Below are 27101 nucleotides of genomic sequence, written 5' to 3'. Positions count from 1 at the left end.
TATGTACTTCCACAGACCACGTAAAACACGTTCCCTACCGCAGTAGCGGTAGCTACGACCTCCGCCGTCGACGAGTGATGGTCAGGCCAAACGAAGGTTCGCAAGCTCGCATTTGCAAACTCCACGGAAGAAAAGACACCGAGAACGCGACCCTAATGTGAGCTCATGGGTGATGACCCTGATGGCTACAACTACAACTACAACGAACCCAGGGTCAGCGAGTCCGTGCTGCCTGCCTCCGGCCGTTACCACAACCCGGCACCTGACGGTTGACTTGACTCGCCGGTCTTCACCTGCCACCTTCACACTGCCAGCCTCAACACGCACAAGTAGGATAACATTCTCACCATAGTTTGGCTGTTCCTGAAGAACGGGCAGATGCAAAACGAGATGCCGCTCCGGATAAGCACGGAGGAAAAGAAAAGGAAAGGACATGTGTGTCGTAGACAGTAATTTTATTTCGGGCTGCAAAAGGCGACGGTTTCAGACTTTCAGACCATTCTGCAGCCTGCAGCACACACCCACCGACCCAGCGTTCGTAACCAACGATTCTCAAAAAAGAAAAAAAGAAAAAGAAAGAAAAAAACGTTCGTAACCAACGCAGTTCAGGAAGATAGTAACTGGCATAGTGCTGCAACACTACTATAAGCTCGTGCTTTATGGACCGGGGGAAAAAAATACACTAGTCTACGGGTATTGGTTCAACCTTCACCGGCGGACGCTCATTCGCACGGTGCACCGCGCCAGCCAGGAATGACCCGGCCGGAAAGTTCTGAAACGAGAAGGGATTGACTTGGAAAGCTGCCAGAGGAGAAAGGACACGGGAGACGAAGAGGGCCCGTAACTCTGTTCTGTGCGCCACGCACGGCCACCGTCAACAGCAGGGGATGCTAGTTAAGCGCTGACGACGCAGGGAAGATATACGGGACCTCCTGCACTGGCGCCGTGGTTCCAAGAACTCTCGGGCCGGGCTGACCTGATGAGAACTGCTGACCTCGCCGGGTGACGCGACGCCTGACGCAGGCCTTACGCCTGATGATCAGACCGGCGGTTTGCGTTAGTTCAGATCCCGGGGACTCAACCACCTTCTGAGAAAGTCAGATTAGGTGATGATGGTATTCGTCAAACCAGAGCAAATGAAGAGCCGAGAGCGCCGCACGCGGCTGCGGCGTGGCGCCTATCTGGACCATGGACGCAATTGCAAGCTTGGCTTGAGACTTTGCAAGCTGTGGGTACAGTTTGGTGGCCATGCACTGCCCTGCTGCCTTTCGTCTGTCTGGTCCCTCTCCGGGATGTTGTTAGTGTTGACGCAAAATCTGGTCACACACTCGAACGCGCTAAAACGCGCAGCAAGATCGTCAAAACGATCAACACCAGCAGTCTCCCTGTGCCGACCGGTTAGACCGGTATAGCGGACCGGTCAGACCGGTACTCCAGGAAGACGGCGAAGACCTAGAACCAAGAGCTCGGGAGGGACCCCGTCGGAGCTCGTGAATCTAGGGTTGCTCTGAGATCAGTAGGCTACTCAGAACATCCTCGAACGCCGTAGAGACGAGCGAAGAACAGCAGATGGGGTTGGAAAAGTTAGGGTTTGGAGGTAAAAAATAAAGGATAAATGTGTGAATCGATTGGGATTACCCTCAATCGGCCGTGGCCCTTCATATATATAGGGTGGGAAGGTATGTACCCGTTAGAAGTCGGAACTCTATCAAATCCCGTGTCAAAATACAACTACTAGCTCGGATTGGGCGTTTCGGACCGGTCTGACCGGTCTGGCCGCTCTGGACTGGTCTGACCGGTCAGACCGAGGTGCAGGTCTTTCGGGAGGCATAACTCCCTCATCCGGACTCCAAATTGGACGTTCTATATATGCATTTCGATCGTCTCGACGAGATCTACGCAATGGTGTAGTCCATTTGACAAACTTATCTAGACCGGTCTGACCGGTTTAGAAGAGAGGTCTGACCGGTCTGTCCAGATTGTCCAGAAAATCTGAATCGTGCCAATTTTGGGTGTCAACATATGCCCCCTGTTTCTTGGTAAAGCTTGCGTGCCAAGAAACATTTCTCAAAGCCCAAAAATACACTTGAACAATGAGAAGCACCTACGCACTAATCACCTCTTGCTTTCAATGACGATAGTGTGTATGACCATGTCATCTGGTGCAAGTAGGATAAGCCTGAGTATAAATTATCTCGGCTGTGAATCATGTTCTTCAAAAGAACCACTTCAGTCTATTTAGTAGAATAATCTGTAGCAATTAACACGAAGCAATGACTCTTTAAAGATGGAGGATTAATTTAATCAATGAAATCCAAATCCTCAACCTCGGAACGACCATGATTTGATAATAGGATGTATCAACACAGTGGGCAAACCACTAACATTCTTCACATCCCTTATACTGCTTGAAAGAATCAGACATCATGGCAAGCTCGTACAAATCGGCTCTTTTAAACAACTACTTCATCTTTGGAGCCGATTGATGTATACCACAAATATCTTCATGAACGTTCCTCATGGCAACTTTGGCCTGATCTGAGCTCAAACGTTTAAGAAATAAATATTCGGCTATTCAACGATAGAGCTTATCGTTGACTAAAACATTTTTAACTGTTATCCACCAAATATCCTTTTCTACACCGCGACCAAGATCTTTAGATAGGAGATTACAGGAACCCTCTAGTCCTGATCTTCGGCTTTAGTGATGAATCACCTTTCATAGCCGAATTGGTGTCTCCAGCAGTCTGGACGGTCAGACCGGTCTCATGACCGGTCAGACCGGTCTAGGCGGTCAGACCGGTAGCATCGACCGGTCGGACCGGTTCGTCCAGATCCTGCAACCTGGCTTTTGCTTGCATCGGCTTTTGAATATGAAAATATTTCTTCATAATTTATTAGCCAGATGCTTGCTTAGCCATAGCAATAGTCTGTCCATTCTCTTCCCTTGGTATATATCTTATAACAAATTCGTTGAAGGAAGAAATAATATCGAGGTACTTGTCAAGATATGCATTTAAATATCCATTATATCATTAGCATACCTCGAATACTTGCTGCACCATCAGAAGTGAATCACCAAAGGTTTCAACACGTTTCACGCCCGTAGATTGCAAAAATTCCAAGTCAAATAAGAGGGCTTCATACTCAACTTGATTATTTATGCAATCCTCCTTTGATCGGTTTGAGAACTCAGAATACCACCACTTGGAGAAATCAAGACAGCACCAATTCTTTGACCATCATCACAAACCGATCTATCGAAATATAATTCTGTGGTGTGCAAGTAACATAGCCGATTCCCAAAGCATGCTTATCATTAATCCGATGCTCAACAATGAAATCCGCTATGATTTGGCCTCTCATAGATTCCAAGGATTCACAAGCCAAATCATATTCAACTAAAGCATAAGCCCACTCGCCGATTCTATCATTTAAAATCGGCTTTTGTAACATGCGCTTGAGAACATCGGTTTGACATACTACTATGCAAGTACTAGATAGTAGATAATGCTTCAATTTAGTACAAGCATAATAGAGAGACAAACATAACTTCTCAGTAAGAGTATACCTTGTCTCCGCATCAATAAGTCGTCGGCTTATATAAGTGATGACATACTCATTGTCTTCGGTTTCTTGAGTCAAAACAGCCACAATGATCTTGTCTTCAGCAGCCACATAAAGCCTGAAAGGAACCCCTCTCCTAGGCATCTTGAGCACAGGTGGTGAAGACAAATAAACCTTGATCTTTTCAAAGACCTCTTGCTATTCTGCCCCCCAAGTAAATTCGGTTTCATTCTTTAACCGAAGAATAGAAGTAAGAGCATCAATATGCCTTATTACAAATAGTTTGCTAATTTTCTAGCTCGAATTGAAAAACTTCTAATTCGGCTTTTATCCACTGATGTTGCAATTTTCAACCAGCTCAAGACCTCAAATACATTATCAAAGTCTTGAGAGCCCCTTGCAAACTGATCTGCTGCATAGAAACTTCATGAGGTAAATTATCATTTCCCAATATTTTGCCCCTCGAGCACTTAAATGTCGTCGAGCTTCATATTGCTGTTCTTTTGGTGTAGCCTCATGATCCACTAGCTCCTCATTACCTTGTACCGAGAATGTTAGCGGTGTTTCTCCATCGCAAAGAACCGAAACAGACATTGCCGATTCGGCTTTCTGTTCTACTGCAACCTCAACTGGTCTGACCGGTTGCTCTGGGCGGTCAGACCGGTCACTTGTACCGGTCAGACCGATCTCCTGAGGCGGTTCGACCGGTCGTGCTGGCTGGTCAACTGCTTTGACCCTCCATACCTTGGCTTGAGGGACCATTGGTCTGTAGTGGTCGGATTGTTTGTCCCTCAGCCTCTTGAACTCTTTTTTCCTTCTTCTCCTGAGCATGTAGACACTGCAGCTTCCTTCTTTGAGTACGAGTCAACCCCGAAGGACACCATCTTGGTTGAAAGTACTTTGATGTCGAGTTACTGCTGCTAGCCTCATGATCATTAGCCATGATCGGCCTTTGAATAGAAGGATTGACCGATTTACCAAAAACGATCGGTCTTGTACCCGCATCATTGACAACCACTTTGATATTGCCGATTTGCACAATATCATCGGCTTTAGCTTTCTCTGGATCAATAGTGGGTTGTACCTCTTCTTTCTTCTCCTTGACACGGTAAACCTGTCTTGGAGAATGAGTTTTGTCCGGCCTCTGATGAGACCGGTCGGTCTGACCGGTGCAGGCTGCCGCCTCTAACCTGATTGGTTGGATCTCAATTGGTCATGCACTGGTCGTGCAACCTTGCCGAACACAGGTCTTCTGTGATCCTCCTCCCTATGGTGAGATGGTGGGTATAGCATTGGATAACAATACATCCAAATTCCTTCATGCCCCCATGTAGGATAAGAAAAACCCGATGCCGGTGACGCCGACAGCGTAGTAGCATACACCTTCTGAGAAGGGAATAATGTAGTGCACGCTTGCTGGATTCTCCCCTAGGAGAAGAATGCTTGCCTTGACGTGAAGGTGAACTTGGTCCTTTTTTTAGTGGCCGGTCTTTTGGAACGGCCTTTGTGTACTTGTGCAGTAGCTGAGCGAAGGTGAGCTTCTGCTTTGTAGAACTCCCCTGCACCTTCGACTTATTAACCTTCCGAGTACCTCCATCCGGGCGCTTAGGCTTGAAAGTTCTGGGCCGACCTTTTGTCTGACCGGTCTGACCGGTTGAGGCAACCGGTCTGACCGGTCGTGCCTGAGTTGCAGGCCGACTCGTCTTTTGAGAGCAACTTTCTTGCCCCCGGGGTCTTGAAGCTTTGACAGTGATCTTTAGTGACTCCTTTCCATCAGGAGTCTTCTCCATCGTCACTTCCCTAGCCTGAATCTTGTCATTGATATTTTTCGGCCTTGGCTCACCAATGATAATATTTTCCCCTTTTGCTCCTTCGGCTTGTTCCGACCGAATGAGAACCTTGACATTATCCAAATCAATCGTATGGACAGGGAATGATGTCTTGTCATCTTTTACCTCAAGCATTACCAATCGTTCTTCATTAACGGCCGATTGGATTTTTCGACGAAAGATATTGCAATCATTAGTTGCATGAGAAAAAGTATTATACCACTTGCAATATGCATGCCGCTTCAGCTCCTCAAGCGGCGGTATGACATGAGACAACTTGATGTTTCCACTTATAAACAATTCATCAAATATATGATCACACTTAGAAACATCAAAAGTGAAACGAGCTTGTTCTTGCCGATTCTTTGGAATCGGCTTAAGCGATGAACAAGAACATGGCTTAGCATCTGATGGCCATATGAATTCAGCAACATCCTTTTTCTCATCGTCCGAATCAGATTTACAATCAACATGTATGGACCGATGAGTATTATGGACATCTTTTGTGTTCTGGAGTCTAAATTCTAAACTCAAGACTTTCATGTGCAAATAATTAACAGTGTGGTACTCAAAGCCTTCGAGTTCTTTTTTCAAATAAGAATGCAAACCATCAAAAGCCAAATCAGCCAATTGCTTTTCAGAAACTGTTAAATTTAAACATCGGTTTTTGATATCTTTAAACCTTCGGAAGTAATCTGAAGCAGGCTCATCTTGGCCTTGCCTAACCGATGCCAAATCCGACAGTTTAGCTTCATTGTGCCCATTATAAAAACGATCATGAAACTTACGTTCCAACTGATTCCAAGATTGAATAGAATTCGGGGCCAATGAAGAAAACCAAGAAAAAGCGGTTCCAGTCAAAGATAATGAAAACAAGCGAATGCGCAAAGCCTCATGGAAACCAGTTTTTCCTAGTTGTAAGATATATTGGTCAATGTGCTCCCAAGGTGCTCTATTATCATCACCACTAAATTTCTCAAAATCAGGAACACACCAACCAGCAGGAAAAGAAACTAAATCAAATTCAGCAGGATATGGCTTTTGGTATAATATAGAATTACCTATATCCACACCGAATTTAGTTTTCATCGCGCTAGCCGGATCCTCTTTTAACCTAGCGGGATCGGCTTTGCATCTACCACTCGTGGATGCTTGTGCTACAGAAGTAAGACGATGTTCTATAGGATTATCTTGTACCATCCTCTGAACTGAACTTATCGGTGCATGTCCCGCAGAATTTTCATGTACATTAACAAAAATCGGTTCATGTGGAGAACCAGATTCTTGTGAAGGAGAAGGCTGCACATAATTTGTCATCTCATTGGTTCGGCTAAGGATTGCCGAGCAAAGAGTAGACGTGTTCGGTGTAGATGTTACTGGGCTGACCACCATCGCACCGGTCTGACCAGTCTGTTGGACCGGTTTGACCAGTCCAGCCGCATTCGACTGTACCAGCTGCAATGGTGATGTTTGCCCAGCAAAATAGTTCGTCGGCATGCCATATAGTGGTTCTTGAACAGATGCTGGCGTAGCCGATGAATTAGCAGTTTGGAAAGCATAATTATCATCTACGGATTTGCCTTTTTTCATGATATCTATTTGATCTTTTAAATCATTCATGGGCTTATATATATCAGCAATTTTTTATCCATAATAGATGATAATTGGATAACAAGTCGGAAGATGAAGTGCTTACATTGCTTATTACCTCGACTTGCTTATTCTTGAGCGTGAAGGAGGGCATCACAAAGTCTTGAACCCTCGTGACCTGGCCTTGCTGATTTTTCTTGAATCCCTTTAAGAATTGTGCTTTGAAGTGCTCCCTGACCACCAAGTACTCTTGGCGCTCCTCCTCGCTGAGTTCCTCGATAGATATGGAGATGTTGCCTTCGTCGAGGTTGGTGATGACGCCCATCTTCTTTTAGAACTAGAATAGATCGGTTTAAAAACTAGATTAATCTGTCCCCAGCGGAGTCGCCAAAAAGTGTGTTGACGCAAAATCTGGTCACACACTCGAACACGCTAGAACGCGCAGCAAGATCGTCAAAACGATCAACACCAGCAGCCTCCCTGCGCCGACCGGTTAGACCGGTATAGCTCGGGCTGGGCAAATTTAATCGAGAACCGAACCGAAATAACCGAGAACCGAAACCGAAAGAACCGAAACCGAGTAATTTTGGTTCCTGTTCGGTCCCTTCTTCTCGGGAACCGAATTTACTCAGTTAATTCGGTTCGGTTCCCGGGTTAACCGAAAGAACCAAACTAATGCACATCCACCCCAGCCCATTAAATCATCAAGCCCAGCACCGGCCCAACTAAGGCAAACTAGGGTCACAGGCCCCCGTACCGAGCCACCGACTGACGTCCGCATCCATCCCCAACCCTCAACCCCAGCGCCGGCCGCCGCATCCCCTACCCCCGACCACCAGCGCCTGCCGCCGCAAACCCTCGCCCCCGGCCTCCCTCGCCCCCGGCCGCCGTAGACCCCCGCCCCCGGCCTCCCTCGCCCCCCGCCCCCCCCCCCCCCCCGCCGACCACGCGCGCCCTCAGAGCTGGGCTTCGCTCGCCACCGCCCACCGGCCAGAGCTCGCGGCTCGCCGACCCCGGCTGCCCACGCCCAGCGCCTGCCCCCGGAGGAGCTCACGGCAGCAGGTCTTGCAGTGGAGGAGGCAGAGGACGACGCTCTCGGCCGCTCGCACCTTCTCTCCCAAGACCCCAACGACGCACCTCCTCAGCTCCTCCGTCGACCTCCTCTTCCCGGAGCGCGCGGATCCAGCGCGTGCGCGGCTGCGGCGGCCACCCCAGGCCCCAGCAGGCGCGCGGCCAGCGCGTGCGTGGCTCGCCGGCGCCGCGAGCCCGCGGTGGCTCCCTCCGCCTGACTGCCCGAGATCTTTTTTTTATTCTGTGAACACTCGGTTCTTTCGGTTAGAGCCGGAACCGAACCGAAAGAACCGAAACCGAAATTTGTCGGTTCCTATATCTGAAAAGAACCGATCGGTTCCTATTTTCTTGGAACCGAATTTTCAAAAGAACCGAGGAACCGAACCGAGATCGGTTCGGTTAGAACCGAATGCCCAGCCCTAGGTATAGCGGACCGGTCAGACCGGTACTCCAGGAAGACGGCGAAGACCTAGAACCATGAGCTCGGGAGGGACCCCGTCGGAGCTCGTGAATCTAGGGTTGCTGTGAGATCAGCAGGCTACTCAGAACCAGGGTTTTTTTATCCGACCGTTTGGACCGAACCGCCGACGCCTAGTTCCGGCTAACCGGTCCGGTTTGACCGGTTACCGGTAAAAACCGGTCAAACTCAAATTTGAATTCAAAACCAGTAGTTATACCGGTTTCGAACGGCTAACCGGCCGGTTAGACCGGTTTACCGGTCCGGTTTGACCGGTTACCAGTCGGTTTGACTGGTAACCGGTCGGTTTGACTGGTAACACGCTAAATTTAATTTTTTTCTTTTTTTTGTTTAAATTCAAATATCCGCAAAGTATACTAAATGAATGTTTGTATAACATGTTTTAGCCTAAATGAACCCTCCAACTCTTTTTTGTACTATTTTTACATTGTATTTGTATATTTTTGTATGCACGTTTTTTTGTTTAACTTCAAATGCTCGCAAAGTATACTAAATGAACGAATATTTGAAAAAATTTGACATCATTAAATTCGTCGCAACTTGAAGTATTTTTAAGGTTTTTTTGGGATTTTTCCATTTTTTAGAATTCAAATTTAAAATTTGAATTTGGGCCGGTTTAAAACCGGCCGGAACCGGAACCGGTCCGGGCCGGTTAGACCGGTAACCGCGGTAACCGGACCGGTTCCGGCCGGTTTGGTGAACCCTGCTCAGAACATCCTCGAACGCCGTAGAGACGAGCGAAGAACAGCAGATGGGGTTGAAAAAGTTAGGGTTTGGAGGTAAAAAGTAAAGGATAAATGTGTGACTCGATTGGGATTACCCTCAATCGGCCGTGGCCCTTCATATATATAGGGTGGGGAGGTCTGTACCCGTTAGAAGTCGGAACCCTATCAAATCCCGTGTCAAAATATAACTCCTAACTCGGATTGGGCATTTCGGACCGGTCTGACCGGTCTCCGGACAGGTCTGACCGCTCTGGACCGGTCAGACCGGGGTGCAGGTCTTCCGGGAGGCATAACTCCCTCATCCGGACTCCAAATTGGACGTTCTATATATGCATTTCTATAGTCTCGACGAGATCTACGCAATGGTGTAGTCCATTTGGCAATTTGACAAACTTATCTAGACCGGTCTGACCAGTTTAGAAGAGAGGTCTGACCGGTCTGTCCAGATTGTCCAAAAAAACATGAATCGTGCCAATTTTGGGTGTCAACAGTTAGTACACCTGTACAGGTCTCCAGAGTCCAGATGCAGCAAGGCCACGGGCACCACTACTGCTCCCAAACCGATCTCCCTTAAGGAGCAAGGAACGAACTGGTTCAAATAAAGTTCTTTTCGAGAATTCAAGCACAAGGCAGGCTGATCGATCAAAAGCGCAAAGGCGAGGGGGAGTGACACTGACACGTGCATGCCAAGGTTGTTGACAGTTCGAGCTCCCTACCCGTTTCTTGAGGGCCACTCTGGAACGGCACGTGAGCAGTGACAGTTGGTGCGTGTGCGAAGTGAACGCAAGACTTGAACCGCTCCATCCTGCCCGATTCGTTTTCGTTTTCTAGTAGGAGTAGCATTTAGCTGCAGGTCAACTGATCGCCAGAAAACGTTGGGTTTACTAGTAAATGGCACTAGTACGACATCTAGATACGGTGTACTACTCCTGCATGACACACATTGTCAGCAGTAAACGGTTAGTCTAGAACGGGAGAAAGTTAAACGGTGCCAACAAAAAAGAGATCACTGGCTGGAGGAAAAAAACGATCTAGAAACGAGCACTTGGAGAAGCTCCAAAAGGAGACCTTTTGTTTTGTTTCACACACGTGGTCATTGGCGAGCTCATCCAGAGGACCTGGACAAATGTCCTGGTGGATCGCTTTCCTTCCATTCCAACAACCTAGCAAACGTGTACGCCTGCTGCCGTGCTCCTGGGCTCAACCCCTCCTCTCGCGGTCTCGCTGGCTCGCTGCAGGCTAGTAGGGAGGGGTGGCGACTGGGGATTGCCCGCGCGCGCGCGCGCCACTTGGACGGCGTCGCGCGCGGACACGGCCCCGCGTCCACGGCGCCGGCGTTTTCTTGCCGGGGAAAACAAAGAAAATTAAAACTCTAGAAGCCGGAGGACCGAGCGGCGACGCCATGCTGCCACATGACACGATCGCGGGGCGAGGCCAGGGGCTCGAGCGTGTTTCTGCCTTTCTGGAGCTAATGGACGGAGCTGTGTTTGCAGCGTACACCTGTGAATTGTGATGAGATGATGAGGGCCGCGGGCGTGTTGCTCCTTGCCACATTTGTCGGCAACGCACCCCCCCCCCCCCCCACCCCCCAAAGTTGCCGTGAGATTGTCCAAGCTCTTTGGGGTTGGGTGTTGCTTTGGGTTTGGACATGGGGAGGTGTGGATTAGATGCGGTTGGGTTGGATTTGTGAGTTGTCGAAAAGGCGTTGATTCGGGTCACGGTTGCTGTCACTTCGTACGTTCCTTCCCAGGATGAACGCTCAAACGGTTACTGCAGCGAATGGATAGGATAGGCCGGTTATTATTGTTAGAGGTCATCGTTCTTCTACAGGACAGTGATGCCGCATCGAGTTCACGCTACTAATCTCAGTTCAATTTCATGTGGATACGGTTTTGTGTGCGGATACTTCAAACTTCAAAGGAGAAATTGTTAGATCCTCGCAGGATTCGATGAAATGTTCCTGTATACTTTTCGATGGTTCCTAATTCTGTCAGGTTGGGGGCAGTAAAGGGGCAAATTTGAAGACGAAATGAGGAGGAGGAGAAAAGGGGGCAATATATATGACCATAAAAGGAAGTTTTTGTTATTTCTTCAGAAATACCAATATGAAGTACAATTGGATTACTGGTGAAATTCACATGAAAATCTAGCTGTTGCTGATGCACATAGGCATCGCCCGCGCCTACATTGTGCACAGGATCATCGCCAACATCCAAGTCAGCGCCAAAAGGCTCAGTCTCCAGCTCTGCTTCGGACTCGTCCCCCCAGAAGTTTTCGTAGCTCGTCGTCTCGGCTGGCGGCGCAGCCACGGATGGAACATCAGGAACTTCACCGTGCCCCTGCTCCGATGATGCCGCCACCGCCGTGCTGGGAAATTCACATTGCGCGCTTGGAAATTTCACTTCTTGGCCACCGGCCGCGGCGTCAGAAAGTTCAGAGCAACCGCCGCACACTTCGATCCAACCATCGTCGGATTCCCACTCCGGCAAGGCCGAGGGTGGGCCTGCCAATGCCCTGATCCTGCCAGCTACGCTCTCTGGCATCTCATCGTCCTCGTCGTCGGCGTCCGACTCCCAAAATGCGGCATCCAGAGTGCTCTTGGGAGACACCCACTTGGTCTTCGCGTCCTCTGCTTTGACGCCGCAGCCCGCGGATGCCAGGAACGGGTGCTCCAGAAGCTGCGCCGCCGTCCACCGCTCGCCGGCGTCACGCCTCAGGCACTTGCCCAGGAAATCCTTCGCCTCCGCGGACAGCCACTCCGGCGCCTCCGGCACGGCGTCCGTGTACCCGATCAGGCGCACCACCGCGACCACGTCCTCCAGGTCCAGGTCGGTCCACGGGGCGCGCCCGGTGGCCATCTCGATGACGGTGCATCCCAGCGCCCAGACGTCGGCGGCGGGGCCATGCTCCTCCCCGCGCACCACCTCGGGCGCCATGAACGCCGGCGTGCCGCTGATCGGGCCCTTGGAGCCCACGCGCCTAGCGCACCCGAAGTCCGCGAGCTTGGCGCGCCCGTCGGCGCCGATCACCACGTTCCTCGCCTTGACGTCCCCGTGCACCACGGACTCCTCCCCGTGGAGGTACGCGATGCCCCGGGCCACGTCCGCCGCGTACGCCCGCACGGCGGCCTCCGCGAGGCGGCCCCCATTCCTCCCCACCTCGTCGGCCAGCGAGCCGCCGGGCGCGAACTCGAGGAGCAGCTGGAACTCCCCGCCCGCGGCGGCGCGGAAGCCGAGGCAGGGGAGCACGTGCGGCGAGCGGAGGGCGGCCATGATCCCGCCCTCGCGCCGCAGCTGCGCCGCCCCCGCGGCGCCGGCCGCTGACTTGACGGCCAGGAGCTCGCCCTCGTCGCCCGCCGCGAAGAGCGACACGACGGCGCCCGACGCGCCGCGGCCGAGCGTGCGGAGCCGCGTCAGGCGGCGACCGCCGCTGCCCGCGTCCGTCGCCATCTCGGTGGAACTCGTGATCCCTCACTGGATTTCCTTTCGGTTTCGTTGGGGGGCTTGCGCTTAGGTCTCGGGAATTTCGCGTCTGCGTGGCGCGATGCCGGCGACCCGGCCGCGGGCCGCGTATTTATAAGCGTGGGTGGAGGAGGAGGCCGGGACGAGTTCGGTGGCGTGCCAGCCCGACTCGGTGGCGGGTTCCGGTTCGGTGGCGCGCTCGCCAGAGCACGTGAGGAATGCGGTGAAGCGGGAGGCGTCGGGGGCTCGGGCTCTCCACGTGCGGTGGCTGACCTGTGGGCCGCGCGGGGCGGGTCCCGGCCGCGGCCGGTCCAGATATTTGGCCGCGTGGGACGCTCGGAACGTGGGTTTTGCGGGCAGGGCAAAGCGGAAAACGAGGGCGGATGGCTATTTCGGACTGGATGCGGTGACTACGCGTGTCGGTTTTGAAAGGAAGCTTCACAGGTTCTGCAACTATTTCCTGGTGGCAACGTCGCGTAGCCCGAGAATGAAAAATAATTATTCAAAGAAAGAAATAGAACCGCGGGGATACTACAATATTTATTATTGCTATTTATTGGTTGCTACAACATTTTTTAGTACACGAGGACAATAGCTATAAGATTTTTGTTGTTAACTAAGGCTTGTTTATTTCCGCTTATCTGGATCTTGTTTTTCTTAAAAGTTATATTCGGTGATAAATAAGCTGTTTAGAGCATTGACTATCTAAATAAGTTGGGTGTTTGGTAATCCTGATTATTTTGAATCAATTCTCTAAAACAAGTGGTAAAATATTTGAAGTGCCCCTGAGTCTGATGATATCTATTTTTTTTACTGAATACACGCAGAACTTGTCCACGCAGCTGTATGTTTTTTGTTGTTAACTAAGGATTGTTTATTTCCGCTTATCTGGATCGCTTTTCAAAAAACTAATATTCTGTGATAAATAAGCTGTCTAGAGAATTAACTATTTGAATAAGTTGGATATTTGGTAATTCTGATTATTTTGAATTGATTCTCCAAAGCAAGTGGTAAAATATCTGAAGTGCCTCTGAGTCTAATGCTATCTAATTTTTTACTCAATACAAGCAGAAATCAGTGGCATCAAAAGATATCTTAATTTTTTATGGTATAGAGAGGATGAGTTGAATTTTTAATGGCATACAAGAAATTTACTCAAAATCCAACCACCCAATTAGTAGGGAATCAGGAGGTGATATTCATTTAGGAGTATATTATGGAAGTATAAAACTTGTTCTTAGGCCGGGTCTGCTCAAACATGCATGTACAAGGTGCTGGAGCCACGCCGAAACATGTACATAGGGGTGGTAAAGGGCCCAACATTTTGAATTAGAAAATCTAAAAGCCGGGGTTTAAAAGGACAGTGCTCTAATCTTATATAATTTTAAATTAAATAATTTAAGAGTCTTGTTGGGCTGTGAAGAGACCACTAGAGCAATGGCTCATTACCCACCCTACATGTACACAGATACGATGTGGTGAAGTCCCACCACCGTCCGGTCGTGCATCGAGGCAAGAAGCAAGCCGTGTGGCAGCACAGAGAGTCAGTGACACATCGAGACTTCTCTGTCCAACACGCATCGAGACACAGTGACACATCGAGACTTCTCTGAAGACAAGCTAAAGCTGGACGCGCGCCGTGTTAGGCACCCACGTAGTGATCCGCTCTCGTCGGACGGCATGCTCATCGCAACACGAATCTCGCCACGTCTACGAGGTGCAAGCCATGCAGCAGCAGCAGCAGCAGCAGCAGCAGCCGTGGTTGATCCAACCTCGCTACCGCTAGGCTGCAGCCTCGCTCTCTCTCCCAGCCGCGCCCGGGCGTGCTGGTGCTGCCACCTGGGTGGCGCACCTGGTGCCCGAGAGTTGGCGAAGTACAGGTGGGGTAGGTTCAATTCGGCCGTGGAGTAGACTGCCTGCCAGTTTTGACAGGTGTGAAGCGCAGGCGGAGCCAGTGTTTGTTGCCGCTCGCTCTCCTCCTTTTCTCGTTGTGGAAAGCACACTTGTCCCCCTCGCGAGCGTCGCTGGGGTGAGCTGGTGAACGTGAGGGAACAGCGGTGTGGCAGATGGGATCGCAACACCCAACTCTGCATTTGCTCTCGTCAAATGATCCAGAAAAAAAAATCGGTCAGTTTAAAATGTTTCTGAACGGCGCTGGAAGCGAGTTCAGGATCGAGCGACGGGTCTACTCAGAAGCGCGTAACGGCAGGCCTCAGTGGAGGAGAACAAAAAAGAAATGCATTTTGATCTCTTCTGACCAGATGAATTCGGACATCGAGTTTTGCGTGCCAACTCGTCCCATCGAATTTTTGGATATATATATAAAATATTAAATGTAGTTGAAAAAATAACTAATTACACAGTTTAACTGTAAATGACGAGATGAATCTCTTAAACCTAATTAGTTTATGATTAGACATTAATTATTAAATAACAATGAGTACTCAAATCTAAAAATTTTCGCGAATTAAACACAGCCTGACGATGCCGCGGCAGGCCCAACCATGGCACCAACACCGGTGAGATCATCAGCCTGTGTCGGTCGTTGTTCTTCCCGTGCCGGTCTCTCCTCCAGTCCCAAGTCCCAACACCACCCAAAACTAGCAGCCAAAAACAACCCGACATGTGGGCAGCGCGACGCGCAGCCATGTGGGGGCTCACGAGCCGAACCGAACCGAAGCGAAGCGGGAAGACGTGGTTCGGAACACGTAAACGCAGCAGCTAGGCGACGCTAGCGCTCGCCGATCCAGTTGGCACGGCGCCGCTGGCCTACCGATCGATACCGGGCGATCCAGGAGATACGGCACACGCCAATTTTTTTTTAAAAAAAATGCGCCGGTTCGGTCTCGGTGGGCTGCACGCCACCACGACACACATGCTGGGTGCTGCTGCGGCGTGCCGGTCGACTAGCTAGCTCGCCGCCTCATGATTGGCCGGCTACGCTAGCTCGCCGTGCCAACCGGTCGATCGAGCTGATGAGCTGGTCAATCTCTCGCCGGGATCCAAGCCCCCCCGCGGTAAGTAGGAGTACGCGATCAGTGACCGGATTTGTTTAGTCGCGAGCTCATCATTAGCGATCGGTTTGGGATCGTGGGTTCTAATGATTGCCCTGCATGGGATGGGACGTTTTCGTTTGGTATGGAGACTCGGGATATTTTTGTCAGGGTCAACTGTTGTTGCAAAGGGAAGCGTTCGCAAATTCAGAGCGACGCCCCTGTTCCTCAACGGCATATAAACAATTACTGTAGCTTGATTTCTGGAACAGTAAGCTTTACTTAACCGGCTGCCAAGATTCATCGCGGATTTATGGAAGTACCTGCACTCTACAGTGTGATGGAAGTTTCTGTGACCCTTACACTAAAGACCCTATTACCGGTACAGTGCTTGCTTGACTGGCTACTGATTGCAAGTTGACACGAGCTAGTAGTAGTAAGGTTAGCTCGCCTATCAGGTACCACCAGGTGTACCTGGCCTTGCTTGGCTCGCAAGAAGCGTTCAGCTGCCTAGCCGCACTCTAGCACAACAAAAACAACAAAATATCTGGAGCGCTCCTGGTACTACGAATCATCATGTCACGTCACGGGATCGATCGATCCGGGACTGCCCCGCCGCGTAATCCAGCGCACACTCTCCTCATGAGTGATGCCGGCGGGCGAGGGGGCGACGCGTGACGGCGATCGGGTTTAACCGTCCGGATCTCTCTCTCCGGCCCTTGAAGATTCCTTAACCCCGCTCCCGCGCCCCCCTACGTTGCTTGGAAGGGAGGGGAAAGGCGGCGAAAGCAACAGAAAGCCGCCCGGGGAAAAAGCCATAGCGGGGCGGCGAGCGAGTCATCAGCCTGAGGAGCGCTCGAAGGAATCCAAAAGCCGCGGGCTCCACCACTCAGGTAGTAGATACGAATGGCAATCAGATCATCAGATGAGGAGGCGGCGGCCGGAGGCGGCAGATGCGCATCGGCCGCATGGCCCCGGTCACCCGTGGACGGTGGTGGACCGTGGACTCGCTCCGCGCTCTCTGCCCACCGCCGCGGATCAACGTCAGGCCTGTGCGGTGTGCGTGCTCGCCTGGCGCGCGGCGCCGTCCACTTGTACTCGCCCGGTGCGCCCATGCCGGGTCCGACGCGCTTGCCGCCGCGCGCCGCCGTCGCATGGCGACCATATCCTATATCTAGCTATGCTCTTCAAAAAAAAATATCTAGCTATCAAAAACCCAGCTTTTTCGCACGCATCTGCCAAACTGTTGGGGTACGGCTCAGCGTGACCACACACTGTAGACTGTACACGGCAATCGCGTCGCACATTTTGCGTCTTGGTGACGACAGATGCGAGAGCAGGAGGATCTCGCGCGCCAGGGCGAGTGAGGTGTCGAGGAGGGCAGAGCGCACCGTTCGCTCGCTCGCGGTGCGGGATCGGGCGGGCGCGGCTGGCGGCGCGCTGTGCGTGCCGTGTGGACCCAGCAGCTGCCGGGCATCGGATAACCCCTTTCACAGTCTGGAAAACGTTGGAAAGCACGGGGGGCGGCGGCGGCGATCCTACAGCGCAGCCAGCAGCCATCTCCAGCTCGTAAATGTTCTAGTGCGCACAGCGGCCCGTGCCCACGCGGTATCCAAAGGCTGGGATCAAATCGACGCGCTAAGATTCGTGCGCTGCGCCTTTGAGGTTACTGAGTACTAACTTGTCATTGTAATTTTAATCTCCTGGTGGACGACACAAAAGTCAAAGAAGTGAGAACCGTGTCCATTCCCAATGGGAACGCGTTGACAATTGCTAGTCTGGCCTCCTTGTTGGCCTGTTTAGGCGATTTCGGGGACGCGCTGGCGCCGCTGTTTGCCGTGTTCGACGACTGCTCCGACGACGAGATCACCGCCTGCTTCTCGACGTTGGCCTTGACCTCGGCGCTGGAGAAGCCGGCCTCGCGCAAGACGCGGCTGACGCCGGGGTCGTCGAGGATGTAGATGACGAGCTGCTCGACGCAGTTTTTCCGGTTGAAGAGGTGAGTATTTTTCCGGTTTTGCATCATTGGGTAAAGTAGGATTTTGGTGATGATGATTGCATGAATGCAATCAGAGGACGGTGTCAAAGCGATTCTTCAGATCAAATCTACACAAGGGATATATGGAAGAGCCAGGACAAATCGGGATGGCAGAGGCTAGCAGGGATGGTGAACCGGGCGGTCATGAGGTTATTGTGAACTCGACGTTGGAAGAGGGATCATGTACATGGAAAATAAGGTATGGTAATTGGGAGCTAATATAGTAAATTGCTGGATTTGGGGTGATGTCATGGACTCGTTTTTTGCATGTTATGTAGTAGGAGGGCAATAAGTGGTCCAGATGCGAGAATTGCACCCTGGGAAGAAAGTGCAGTTAGCAAAGCATTGCGAGCAGGTGAAGGGAGAAGTAACAAATCCGTGTTTGAGCCAGTTGTAGGAACCAGTTTTAACAGTTGTGAGGAGGCCAAGGACTTCTACAACTTGTATTCCTGGGAGATTGGTTTTGGGGTTCGGTATGGAAGGAGCAGGAAAAATTCAAACAAGTATCGGACAAGGCAAGATATTGTTTGCTCATGTCAGGTGACAATCGACAACTTACAGGTTCTTTTTTTGTTGCGAAGTTTAAGTTGTGTTTGTGTATTAAACAGACAATTTGCTTTTTCAATGCAGGGGCAAAGCACGGCAGGGAGCACAAGAACATGTCGCAGAGGGTGTCCGGCAATGATAAGGCTGCTAAGGACTCATGATCATGGTTGGTATATCAGCAGAGTTGTTAAGGAACATAATCACGACTTGTCTGATAGTTATGCTGAAAATAAGCAGTGGAATTCTCATAACCAAATAGATGCATTGACAAAGGATTTCATTAGGAAACTAAGGAATAACAATTTAAGCATAGGGCGCGTGTGCTCTCTTGTTGGTGCTGGTGGGAATGTTGATGCAGTGCCATTAAGAAAAGAAACAGTTAGGAATGTGTGTGCTAAGCTGTCACAGGAAAATATGAGAAATGATTTGGGCAAGACAATTGAGCTTCTGCAGCAGATGAAGGATGCAGACCCAGGAATGTCAGTAAAATTCAGAGTTGATACAGATGGGAGGCTTCAGTCAATGTTATGGTGCACGGGGAAGAACAAAAGTGACTATGAGCAGTTTGGAGATGCCATAACATTTGACACCACGTACAGGACAAATCTTTATAAAATGCCGTTTGGTTTGTTTGTAGGAGTGAACAATCATTTTCAATCTGTTATATTTGGAGGAGTTCTATTGACTACAGCAATTAGAATTTACGCAGACGTCCCCTACAAATAAGGCCATAATGTTAAAATGCCACCATTTTGCCTTTGTACTCATATGTATGGGGGTGCACTGCTCTTTATTTTCTATGAAACGCATTTGGAAATAGTTGATTCGATGCACACTTTCCTTTTTTCTTCCTGAGGAATTAACACTACTTATGGAATCTCATGTTTGACCATATTTACCGTCCCTTTCCGGGTTTTTTTGACATAATTACAAGTGCAACATTCAAATTTTGGGTGAAGTTCTACCATCACTACTACAACAATACATCTCAGACCCATTCCAGACCCATCAGAGGCATATACTCTTGCCGTGGACGAAATGGAATTAAACTATCTTCGTGTGGATTTTATTATTCTGTTACCGAATGGTGTAGTGGGTTACCTTGTCAACGTCATGCTGGACCACATCATGGTCGCCCGCATCCACCCGAACCCCTGCATATTAACAAGTCTCTATATATGGCTAATCATATTAACAACTTTATATATATATGCCCAATTATATTAACAACTCTATATATAAGGCCGAAAAACAGATTGCTCCTCAATTCTTTAATGAAAATGATGTCTGCAGGAATAAGAGATAAGTTCAATATAAAATGGGAACTCCTGACGATAATGTTTTTGCCTCCAACGTTTTTTTTAGTCACCTTTCCTGGCGGAACTTGAGGCTTTTTTTTCTAGCCTTCTATACATGCTTGCTTGTGTTATGTGTTAATTGCAAATATCACATTCATTTCTTTTTGGGAACAAATTGGAAGTAATGCATCATTTTTGAAATTAGGATATGTCCCAGTTTATACTAAACCACGTTTTCCATGAGTAAAATTAGGGTAGGATCTTGTCTGTCATTACAGACAATTATTGGCAGACATATGCCAATATCCGGGGGGGGGACCATCAATGAATGCTGCTAGTTGTATTCAAAGCAAAAAACAAGAGCTACATGTTACGAATTCTACATTTTCTGGATTTCGCACCTACAACATTGTTTCAAAGCCAATGTGTTATGCCCACTCGAATTGCTATAACGAAGGCCCAGTGTTATAAGACAGGGCATCGTTGCCGACAACAACTTAGACAAATTTGATCAGACGGATACCATGTTCATTGTCATAACATCCCTAAATTTTCTAGGCATATACTTGGCTACTCACCAGCACTAAAGCCACCCCTGCATCTGCTACATGTTCCAGCTACTAAAGTCCATGCTCATATTTTTTTGTGCTCGTCGTACTAAGCCAACTCGATCTGCTACTGGGCGTACTAAGTAAACAGCATGCCCACAACAATACACATACAGCCAATTATTGCTACCACTAGTAATTGCCTTTGGGTTTCTAATTTCTTCAGGTTGCCAGTTAATGAAAAGACTTCGGACTCCTTATCTGCTAGAGCTGTCGTCAAGGCAGTCCACTGCAGTGTCCCAAAAAGCTGTTGTTCCGTTCCTGATCTCGCGTCAGCAAAAGAATCTCTCAGTTCTGCGTTCTCTTTAGCCAAAGCCCAAACCTTGTCCCTCAAATCTATCAGCAATTGCTTCACGAATGGGGTAGTGCTGCCTTCATCATGCCACTGCCAGAAATCGCATCCGCCCGCCTGTAGTAATCAGATCTACATTCAACATTTTGGTTGAACCGGAAAACAACCAAATTCTACTCTCGTACAGGAGGTAAAGCACCTACCCGGCGGTTGATGCAGGCATAGTACCTCCTCCCAGGGTTCATAATGCTCCAGGAAATCCATCTCGGCGCTTTCTTCTTGCACTTGCAGTACACGGCTGGTTTATACTCCAGGGGCCCCTCCAGATACGCAATAGGGGACCAAGAAGTTCCTCGATCCGCATCGCCGCCGCGTCCTCCACAAGCGCTGGATCGGGTTGAGCTTCTGCCACTGCTTGCGCTCGCCATTCTTTGTTTTCTCGAGGTGTCTTTGCTATGGGGGCAACGGAGACGGAAAGATGTAGGCACAGGAGAGCAGACGCCGGCGCAGGTAGAAGGATCTAGAGAGAGGTGATGACCTGTCGCCACAGTGGTCCAGCTTTTGTGTGAACGCGGCAGAGGCTCCGTGTGAACGCTTTTTCATTTGCGCACGGTTATGACTATTTTAATTGACGATTCATCTCTTAGGTATGGGGCGTCCGCGAATCTTGAAGTCCATCCAACGGCTCAGCAGCTGGGTGGGCATGGGTCTCCTCGCTTCGGCGTCGGGTGGGCACGGACCACTGTGCGCACTATAACTGCGTCCATCTCCAGCTCCCTTATCCCGCGCCGACACGACACGCCACCGTTCCAGAAGGGCGCGAGGAGTCCGCGGCACACTGGCAAGCGGTGACCGCGGCCGGGCGCTCACGGCAGGATATTGGATATCCCTCGGCTCCTCCTCCCTCCCATCCCCTGGCGGGATCTCCCACCGGAGGAAGCAACCGGAGGACGCGACGCGACGATTACTTGTAAAAGGGGCACCTCTGCTGGCTTCTTTTTTTTTTAATCGCCGGCGGCCGGCTCGCACGTGGCCTTTCCTGGACCCCCCGGGTTACGATTACGGAGTCCGGAGGTTTTTTTGACCGCGGCTGTGTTTATCCAAAATTTCTCTCTCCAAGCTTTACTATTCACCTATCACATCAAATTTTTTATCTCATGCATGGAGTATTAAATGTAGGTAAATAAAAAAACTAATTGTATAGTTTTGATGTACACGACGAGACGAATTTTTTTAGCCTAGTTAGGTCATAGTAGGACAACAATTACCAAAAAAATAAAAAGTGCTACAGTGTGTTACAGTGTTCGATATAAGTATATAACCCTTTTTACCACTATTTTACGGATCTAAGCACAGCCGGCGGGCCCCGGAATGGCAAGACAGAGGACCCTTTCTGCGTCCTCGCTGACGCTGCGCTTTTCCGTGTCGACGCGAGTGACTCCTCCGCGTTGGAACCTTCGGCGCGTGCCGTGGCAGGGAAGCTCAAAGCTGGGCCGGGGATTGGCCGCTGGGTTCCTGCGCGCTTTTTCCTCGTCAGAGTCACAGTCACGGCTACAGTGAATTTTACAGCGCTACGTGTGAAAACGGGACTACGTCGTTCGCGCGAGCACCCTCCTACGCCGGAGAGACAGAGCACCTTCGAACGAACACGAATTTCTGAATCTAGGAATGGGGATGGACAGAGCAAGATTTGGGCGGAATCAAAATTCATTGCATTGTATGTGTCACAAAGTGGTTTACATGGGATTTGGTCATGACAGACTGGTGAATGCGCACACAGGTGGTGCCTCTCGTGCTCAGCTGGGCCGTCAGCTCCTCCTGCATTGTGGGCGCCGTCGCCGCTGTCCGCATCAATGTCGCGGGGCTCGGCCTCCGCGCTCGCTTCTTCTTCGCCTCCGGCACCGCGGGCGGCGCAACTGTCCCCGTCGGCGGCCGGCGCGGTCGCCTCGCCGGATGTGGAGAGCACATCGATCCAGCCCTCTTCGGCGTCCCAGTCCGGCAGCGCGGAGGCGGGGCAGGCCAGCGCCTCGATCCTCTCCGCGGTGCTCTGCGACGACGACGCGTCTTGGTCCTCGTCGTCGCTGTCGGACTCCCAGAATGCGGCGTCCAGCGTGCTCTTGGGCGACACCCACTCGCCCTTGGCGGCGTCGGCGGAGGCGAGGAACGGGTGCTCGAGCAGCTGCGCCGCCGTGGGCCGGTCGCCCGGGCGCCGCGCCAGGCACCTGTCCACGAAATCCCTGGCCTCCGCGGAGAGCCACCGGGGCACCTCGGGCGCGGCGTCCGTGTACCCGATCAGGCGCACCGCCGCGAGCACGTCACCGACGACGCCGCTCCAGGGCGCGCGGCCCGTGGCCATCTCGATGACGGTGCACCCCAGCGCCCAGACGTCGGCGGCCGGGCCCTGCCCCTCCCCGCGCGCCACCTCGGGCGCCATGAACGCCGGCGTGCCGCCGATCGGCGCCCCCGCCGCCCCGGCCCTCCGCGCGCACCCGAAGTCCGCGAGCTTGGCGCGGCCGTCGCCGCCGATCACGACGTTCCGCGGCTTGACGTCCCCGTGCACGAGGCCGGCCCCGTGGACGTAGGCCAGGCCCCGGGCCACGTCGGCCGCGTACGCGGCGGCGTCGCGCTCGGGGAGCCGCCCGCCGCGCCTCGCCGCCGCGTCGGCGAGCGTCCCGCCGGGCGCGAACTCGAGGAAGAGCTCGTAGGACCCGTCCCGCCCGGCGCGGCCGCCGAGGCAGGGGACGACGTGCGGCGAGCGGAGGCCGGACATGACCCCGCGCTCCTGCCGCAGCGCCTCCGCGGCCGCCGACGCCGGCGCCGGCGCCGCCTTCACCGCGAAGAGCTCCCCGGACGCCTCGTCGGCGGCCAGGAAGACCTCGGCCCCCGACGCGCCGCGGCCCAGCGTCCGCACCCGCGTCCACCTCCCGCTGCTCACGGCCATCGCCGCCAACCCTTCTTTCCTCCTCCGCTAGCTTCTTGGTTCTTGCTCGCTTGTTGCGTCTCGTTGTTGGTGGTGGTGGTTTCTGTTGGCCCGGTGGCTCCTGACTTGTCTCGAGCTGGCTATATCGCTCGTGCTGAGTATTTTTGTGGATGGTGGCAGGTGCGTTTATATATATATAGGAGGAGGGAGTCGTGCTTGGGGCCCGGGATTAGGGAGGACTAGAAAACCTATGGCGCGGCGTTGCCGCGCCAACTGGACCTGGCCATTTGCAGAAAATTTGTGATTAATAATTATTCTCTTCTGGTACAACTTGCAAACAATTGAGATTATAGATCACCTAAAACTTTACACCATCTACAATTGCGGAAGTGAGGAATTGTCCAATTAAATAAGGTATTTACATTTGATTTTGTGACAAATAAAATACTTCCAATAAACTTGCCAATCAAAGAGCCAAGATAGCAAGAGTCCAATATTTTCTTGTTGATCTTTGTTGTATGTATATCTCCTTTTAAATGCAGAAGCATAATTTCTTGGTAAAAATGGTGAGCAAATTAACTAACATTAATCTCAAGAGTGCTCCAAGAAAACAAAATCTAAGGATAAATAGGACAAAGATATGATATCAGAATCAAATAATAGGCAGTGGCAACCTCTTTATCAGAATTTTTTTTAGGAAAATAGCAGGTGCTCTACTTTTTCATTATAGCAGGAAGCAAAATAATTACAATTTGGGTAAGCTAAAGAAAAGAAGATTATGCGTATGTACAACGGCAACCGATTACTCCTGCTCCAAGTGCACTAAACTGAAGTTCTGTAGGTCTGGCATGATGACCTCTGGAACTATGAGGGCCTCTGTGTCCTGTTTTCGAGCAGCCGCCGACAAAGCTCCTTCCGTAGATTCTGCGCTGTGTATATGATGACTTGCACGTGTGATTGCATGTTGTTTGCAGCAGTCGTTTCAGGCCACCATTGTTTGATTTGATGCACATCATTAAGTTGGGGGATCACTGGTTGATTCATGCCACCGCCATGTTCCACACTTCTCCATATGAGCACTTGGCCATAAGGTGTATTGTCGATTCATCACTTGCTTGACACAACTGACAGATCGGATTTGCTTGCCCTCCATGCTTAATGACACAGTCAACTGTTGGCACTCTCATCTCCAGAACTTGAATCAATCAGTGCTTCAACATGAATAATAGGTAAGCTTTTCTGAATCATGCCCAAGGGACACACATAGCTATTCCACATAACTTGGAAGAAATGGGTAGACCAGTGGCCAATATATGTGCTTTCAGCATTTTATTTTTCTCTATAACTTGTCCTAGCATTAGAAATAATTAATCTTAAATATGTTCTGGTTGGTAATTTCGGATTGGAGAGTAGCACATAGTAAAGCTTTATGACAAGATTGAAAATTTTGTGATCCGCCATTATTTTTTCTATGGATTTGGAAAATCAGTTGTATGCAGAAGTGTTAGGATGCATCAACTAGCTAGCTTGTTTCATCTTCTTCAGACAAGCGCATCTCGCAGCGAAAAGAGGCTTGGCCAGTTGCTTATATGTTTCCTAGAGCAGCATACGAAAGTGCCTATGGAGAAGAGCGGCACCAAGCCAGCAGCTCAAGATGAAAGATCCGTCTCACAGACATTTGATTGAGCACTTGGTGTACAGCAGCTGATAGAGGCGCAATGGAGTCTGATGCTCGGTGTGTACCGCCGCTTCTCCTGCCACCTCGTGTGGTGCCCATGTGGCATGTCCTCTTCCTCCTTGCAGCCGCTGCTGTGCGACTCGGGCGGGAGGAGGGGGCTGCGAATTGGAGAGGCCGGAAATGAGGTGGGAGGACGGTCGCCCCACCAGAGAGAGGAGGGACGGCGAGCTGGCGGGGGACAACGAGACTAACCATGCCCAATAGGTTTGCTCGGTTTGAGCCTAGGTTGCAGGTTTGAGCCCAGGCAGCGGCATCCGGCCGGCGGAGTGCAGGTGGCGCGGCCATGGCGTCGATGGCCGTGTTCCGGCTACTTCGGCCGCGAACGCGAGCGGCCGATGGGCGCGTCAGGTTGGCCAGGTCACGGCAGCTCCATTTCTGCGACGAATCTAAGGAAAGAGGGGCCGGGTGGGTCAGCTTACCATGAGGGCCGGCCATGGCGGCGACGGTGGCTTCTTTGCGTCGACGGCGAGCCGCTGCAATCAACGAGGGCTCCGCCTGAGGGGTGGGGGAGGTTCCCTGGTGCGGAGGCGGAGGTCGAGGCTAAAGCAATCCGTTCATGGATGGGCGCTCATGGCGGATTTTGCCGGTGGTCCCATCGTCTTCTAGCAACCCCCGCCTCTGTCCCCATGCGTCGCCTCTTCTCCCCGCGCTGGCTATTCCGCTGCTCCGTCCGCTGGCTCCAATCCTCCCTGAGCAGGCTCCTTGCGGTGCAGCCGCATCCTCCGCCAACGAGCCCGGGGCTGCAACGTCCGCGCCCAGGAACAGGATGGAGGCGGCGGTGTGGCTGTTGGACGAGGACGGCGCCCGTGCAGCGCAGGAGCAAGCAGGCAGCCTGCGGCGCATGCCGAGCTGGAGGGCGGAGTCGGCCAGGGATGCTTCCTGCCGTTCGTGCCCGATCCAACGGCTCTGTTTTTACTATAGACGTGGCCCAGTCTCGTGCCAGAGAATGACCCACGTTTCGTGTTTTAAAGATTGCAAGTTTAGAACATGGGGGAAGATGTTTGGCGTGCGGCAAAAGCGCGGCGCGCGGGGTGGATTAATTAGGAAAACGGGCAGACACCGGAGGCCAAAGCCAAAAAGAAAAAAGAAAAAAAAAGGCGTGGGAAGCAAGTCTCTTCCCGCGGGCGGGCACGCGCGCGCGCGTGGTTAATGCGGCGGGCCTGCGGTGCCTATGTGGTGTGGACGCCTGGACGGATGGGCGTAGACTTCTCCTCTCGCGCGTCGCGTGGTGGGAACGCGCGGGTAACTAACGGATGAACCTTCGCAGTCCGCACCCCAAGTCCCCAACCTCAAAATTGTGCTTGTTTCACCCGCGCCCGTCAACTCCCACCTCCCGGTCAGGGCGGATGACACTTTCACCGCCCGTTCCCCCGCGCCCTCGGACAAGTTCTGGTCAACTTCGAGGACGCTCCAGCCTGCTGGTACTAGTGCTAGTAGGAGAGATAGTTGGACGAAGCAGAGTATTAGACTCAGCGCATGCACGGTGCAGGGGAAGGAGGTTTGGTGTGGTGTGCTTTGCAGTTTCGACGGGCGAGAGATCAACGTCCTCGTCGTGCAGGTCCGATTCAGCGCGTGCGCACCTGAAAGGGGATGAGGTACGGTTGGTCGTTCCTCACTCTGCTAGTCTGCTGCTTGTCTGTAGCGTCTTGGAAGTCCGCAGGAACATTGGTGTGCACCCACCAGATCCTTCTCCGTTAATAAACGTCAAGAGAGAAAAAAAAATTACTTTCGAGAGGAAAATGATAAACAAAATGGCAGTATAGCCTGGACTGGAGAACCTGTTCGCGGCCGTGTAACGCAAGCTCAGACGCAGCGGCGGCGTCAGCAGCAGCAGCAAGAAGCCCTGCTCGCGGTCAACTGTACGGCGTCGTTCACGAACTCCTCCGCGAGTACGTCCCGTGCATGCACCGGCGCATGAGGCCGTGAACCATGCCACCGTCGTCGGGG

At 51.5% G+C, this 27101-nt stretch overlaps 3 protein-coding genes and 1 long non-coding RNA gene across 4 annotated transcripts; 1 reads left to right on the top strand and 3 right to left on the bottom strand.

Moving 5' to 3' along the window:
• Positions 1–11167: 11167 nt before the first annotated feature.
• On the bottom strand, positions 11168–12790 carry LOC120667627 (mitogen-activated protein kinase kinase kinase 18-like). The gene has a single exon (XM_039947666.1). The coding sequence runs from the start codon at positions 12707–12709 to the stop codon at positions 11168–11170; it is 1542 nt and encodes a 513-aa protein (XP_039803600.1). The 5' UTR covers positions 12710–12790.
• A 4723-nt stretch (positions 12791–17513) lies between these two features.
• On the top strand, positions 17514–19069 carry LOC120667397 (protein FAR1-RELATED SEQUENCE 5-like). Its single transcript, XM_039947479.1, has 4 exons — positions 17514–17713; positions 17788–17951; positions 18031–18292; positions 18383–19069. Exons 2-4 carry the CDS (start codon positions 17836–17838, stop codon positions 19022–19024), a joined length of 1020 nt encoding a protein of 339 aa, XP_039803413.1. The 5' UTR covers positions 17514–17713; positions 17788–17835; the 3' UTR covers positions 19025–19069.
• Positions 19070–19561: 492 nt separating this feature from the next.
• On the bottom strand, positions 19562–23658 carry LOC120667626 (mitogen-activated protein kinase kinase kinase 17-like). The gene is made up of 2 exons (XM_039947665.1): positions 22133–23658; positions 19562–19585 (listed from the first exon to the last, which is right to left on the bottom strand). Exons 1-2 carry the CDS (start codon positions 23435–23437, stop codon positions 19562–19564), a joined length of 1329 nt encoding a protein of 442 aa, XP_039803599.1. The 5' UTR covers positions 23438–23658.
• Positions 23659–24060: 402 nt separating this feature from the next.
• LOC120664756 lies at positions 24061–26134 on the bottom strand. Its single transcript, XR_005671000.1, has 2 exons — positions 25574–26134; positions 24061–24627 (listed from the first exon to the last, which is right to left on the bottom strand). It is a non-coding gene; the product is annotated as an uncharacterized LOC120664756 (long non-coding RNA).
• Between the last annotated feature and the right edge of the window lie 967 nt (positions 26135–27101).

This window comes from Panicum virgatum, chromosome 3N (genome assembly GCF_016808335.1).
Source record: "Panicum virgatum strain AP13 chromosome 3N, P.virgatum_v5, whole genome shotgun sequence".
NCBI classification, from domain to species: Eukaryota; Viridiplantae; Streptophyta; class Magnoliopsida; order Poales; family Poaceae; genus Panicum; species Panicum virgatum.
Note: the sequence above shows the minus strand (reverse complement) of the source record. Positions and strands in the feature narration are given on the sequence as shown.